Below are 3,337 nucleotides of genomic sequence, written 5' to 3' on the forward strand. Positions count from 1 at the left end.
TTAATAATTTAATAATTTAATTTAACAATTTTGATAATTTAAAAATATAATAATTTTAATAATTGATGCGTACAATTCAATAGTTTCTAATTTTAAATAAAACTAGTAAGTTTAAACATTAAAATAGAATTAAAAACGTACAATGTAAATAATATTAATAAATATTAAAAACGTTCATATTGAACAAATTGAAAAAATAAAGTTCTTCGATAGTGCTAAGTATAATTCGCAAAAATTTAAATCACTACATCTTACTCCATTAGCACCAAAATGTGCATAACGAGTCGAGAAGCTGTTACTTGATAATAATTACAATTATTAACCTTGTGCAAACGAACATAATTTTTATTTCGCATATGCTTAAACTGTGTGCAAATCTCAATTTACCACTCGGCAAACATCTTGTGCAAGACTCAGTTCAGATGTATGTTAGAAATGAGGAAGTGAGTATTCGACACCGAAATTATAACTTTACGTAACAGTGTTAAAAATGAAAAAAAAAGTTCTATCACGAAGTTAAAATATACATGGTTAAAAGTATATCTAACGACAGAAATACGAAACGATCGAATTGCTCAATATTTGCTTGCACGCAAAAACCAATGAAGCGACCGCAAAATCAAAACAGCTCGTAAACTAAAGAAATGAACAAACAGACACCGACGTGTATTCCCTCTTTTTTTACCAATACATTGATCATCCCGTGAGTTCCGAATGAACAATCCGAGGTATCGCGAGTGTGCTCGATGAAAACTTGAAAAATATCATTCCAATGTCTAAACATTGCAACTATTTATTTTACAGAACACGTTATTTATTTTAGAAAACAAATTTAAGTGTTGCCGTTACACAGCTTTTTCCCTCCGATTATTTCCCGAATTCGTTAGTAATAAAAACTATATAAATACATGTAATTAAAATCAAGATCGTTGATTAAAAGTTAAAATTATTTAAATAATTATTTAAACGAATAAACAAAATAAAAAATAAGTAAATAACCAAGAGACGAAGAGAGAGAAAAGTATTATAAATAAATTATTAAAGAGATAAAATTAAATTATCAATAATCTCTTTATACATATATACAAATTGATTTTTTATTTCTAAAAATTAAAAATGTTAAATGCGAAATGTTTAAACCGATGACTAAATACGTCATAAAATTTTCGTTGAGTTTTGAAATATTTCAGGAATTATGTTATGATGCTGGCTCTCTCCATATGGTACTTTATGAAGTCAACACATGTATCAGGAGTGAGAAATATTACACACGGTATATCGAAGCATATACGATCTATCGGATTTCCCGAGGGTAGTAGTACAGGGGTATGGTGGATCAATCATTCATTTTTCATCTACTAATGCGTCTTAGACCGTGCAAAAAAGCAGCCTGTTAATTCAATATTAATCAATTACACTTCAAGTAAAGTATGATCTGCAAGTCTCTCAAGAAAAACTCAAAATAAATATTTGATTTGATATAATGGCAATTTCTATTCAAAAATATTGAAAAAGATTTTTATCTATCGCAAAAGAAATATGATAAGAGACCTTAAATGTAATTTGCAACTTTTGGCAACCTCTGTAAAATTTGTAGACGTTTTTCGTTTTGTAAATTTATATATTGATATATTTCGATAAATTAAAATCGTTGAAAATTAATCCTAATTGCATTTTCTAATCTATCGATGACTAATCGTAATCTATTTATCATCTTCTAATTTCTTTAAATAGAACTTTTTTTAGAGATTTTAAAGATTTTTATTTGGTTTACAGATATTCTTCGCACTGGGAGTTCCCTTAGATATTCCTGATAAATCTGTAGCGGTGTCATTTTATTTCGAAGCAAATTATGCATTACCATTCGAATTTAATTCGAGTTACTTCTACGAGGGAACTTATTATACAAAACGAAGTCTTAGTCGTCAATTAGTATATAAAGTTTTCACAAGCAAAATAGACAGGTAAGATAAAGCTTCCTTATCAATTATTCTTCATTTCATAATTCTGCAAAATTTTGCCTAAAATATAATTTTGCAAATAAAATTTAAAAAGGTTCCATATGTATCTTATAACAGCTTTGGCTATCCTGGACTAGATTGTCTACTAAGAACAATCTGCGAAGCTGGAAAATATTCCTTAAACGAAAACGGCGTGCTTGGTGACATTCTTCGAATTATATTCACGTATGATAAAAAAACTGTTTAAAATTATATCAAGTAAAAAATTAAAAAGTTAACAACAACATACTGTAATATTATACACAATAACATATTATAAGTTAATAATTTATAATAGTAGTAATAAATAAGAGATGGGAATTTTAAAAAATTGGATTTCGATTAACTTATCTGATGAATTTTTATTTTCAATCAATGTTTATCCGACAGACGTTCATATAATCATTTATCTGGATGATAAAATCAATAATATAAGAATTATTACATTTAAGCGCATTCCTTTATTACAGACCCTCTATGTCGATGAGTGAAGATCTTCCGGATGAAATTATCGAAGCCGAAAGCGAGCAACACTGTAATCAGCGCTACGAAAGATGTCCTGTAAATCTTTTAGATCTAGTAAGCTATTAGTCAGCACTAAATGAATAATTCTGCATAATTATATTGCATCAAGAATATCGGAAAATAATTTATATAATTTATCAAAAGAAGATTATGCTAAAAATCATTGTGAATTTTATTAGGTACGTAGATATTTATACGCAATCTGTTATATTAAATAATATCGACAAGAGTCTAGCAAGATTTAATTAATATATAAAGAATTAATAAAAAAAAATTGTGTATATTTGCTTGGAACAAATAAATAATAACGATGTAAATAACAAGAATTGTGTGTAAATGTTTCAATTTGTTTTCTTCACGACTTGTTCGCCTTGTGCTTTAAATTTGTTCATTATATACATATATTTATATTTCTCAAAGCTCTTTTTTTATTTCAACCTAGTAGATATTTACTGCAACATCAAACTTATTACTAAAAAACGATATTTATCGATATTTTAATATAAAAATATCATAACAAATAATGGAATTAAATTTTTACGTTTTATTCTATGTTTAATCAAACTGAACGTGAAACCTTTTTAATTTATATAAAACATACAATATTAGAAAACTAACAACAATCATAATAACATAATTAGATATGCCAATACGAAATCTGAATGTATTTTTAAATGCATCTATCTAATGTACAGGAAAAAGAGAAAGATATGATATAAAAAACATAAAATTTTAAATAATTTATTAAATTTGCTTTTTAATAACAAATCTTTATCGTCGAAGACATGCATTATTTTTTATATATATATATA

At 26.3% G+C, this 3,337-nt stretch overlaps 1 protein-coding gene across 1 annotated transcript; it reads left to right on the forward strand.

Moving 5' to 3' along the window:
- The first annotated feature begins 405 nt into the window (after positions 1–405).
- Positions 406–2,742, forward strand: LOC108754458. Its single transcript, XM_018496729.1, has 5 exons — positions 406–443; positions 1,191–1,326; positions 1,777–1,964; positions 2,079–2,186; positions 2,471–2,742. Exons 1-5 carry the CDS (start codon positions 427–429, stop codon positions 2,589–2,591), a joined length of 570 nt encoding a protein of 189 aa, XP_018352231.1. The 5' UTR covers positions 406–426; the 3' UTR covers positions 2,592–2,742.
- The last annotated feature ends 595 nt before the right edge of the window (positions 2,743–3,337 follow it).

The sequence above is a fragment of the Trachymyrmex septentrionalis genome, unplaced genomic scaffold (genome assembly GCF_001594115.1).
Source record: "Trachymyrmex septentrionalis isolate Tsep2-gDNA-1 unplaced genomic scaffold, Tsep1.0 scaffold8, whole genome shotgun sequence".
NCBI lineage: Eukaryota > Metazoa > Arthropoda > Insecta > Hymenoptera > Formicidae > Trachymyrmex > Trachymyrmex septentrionalis.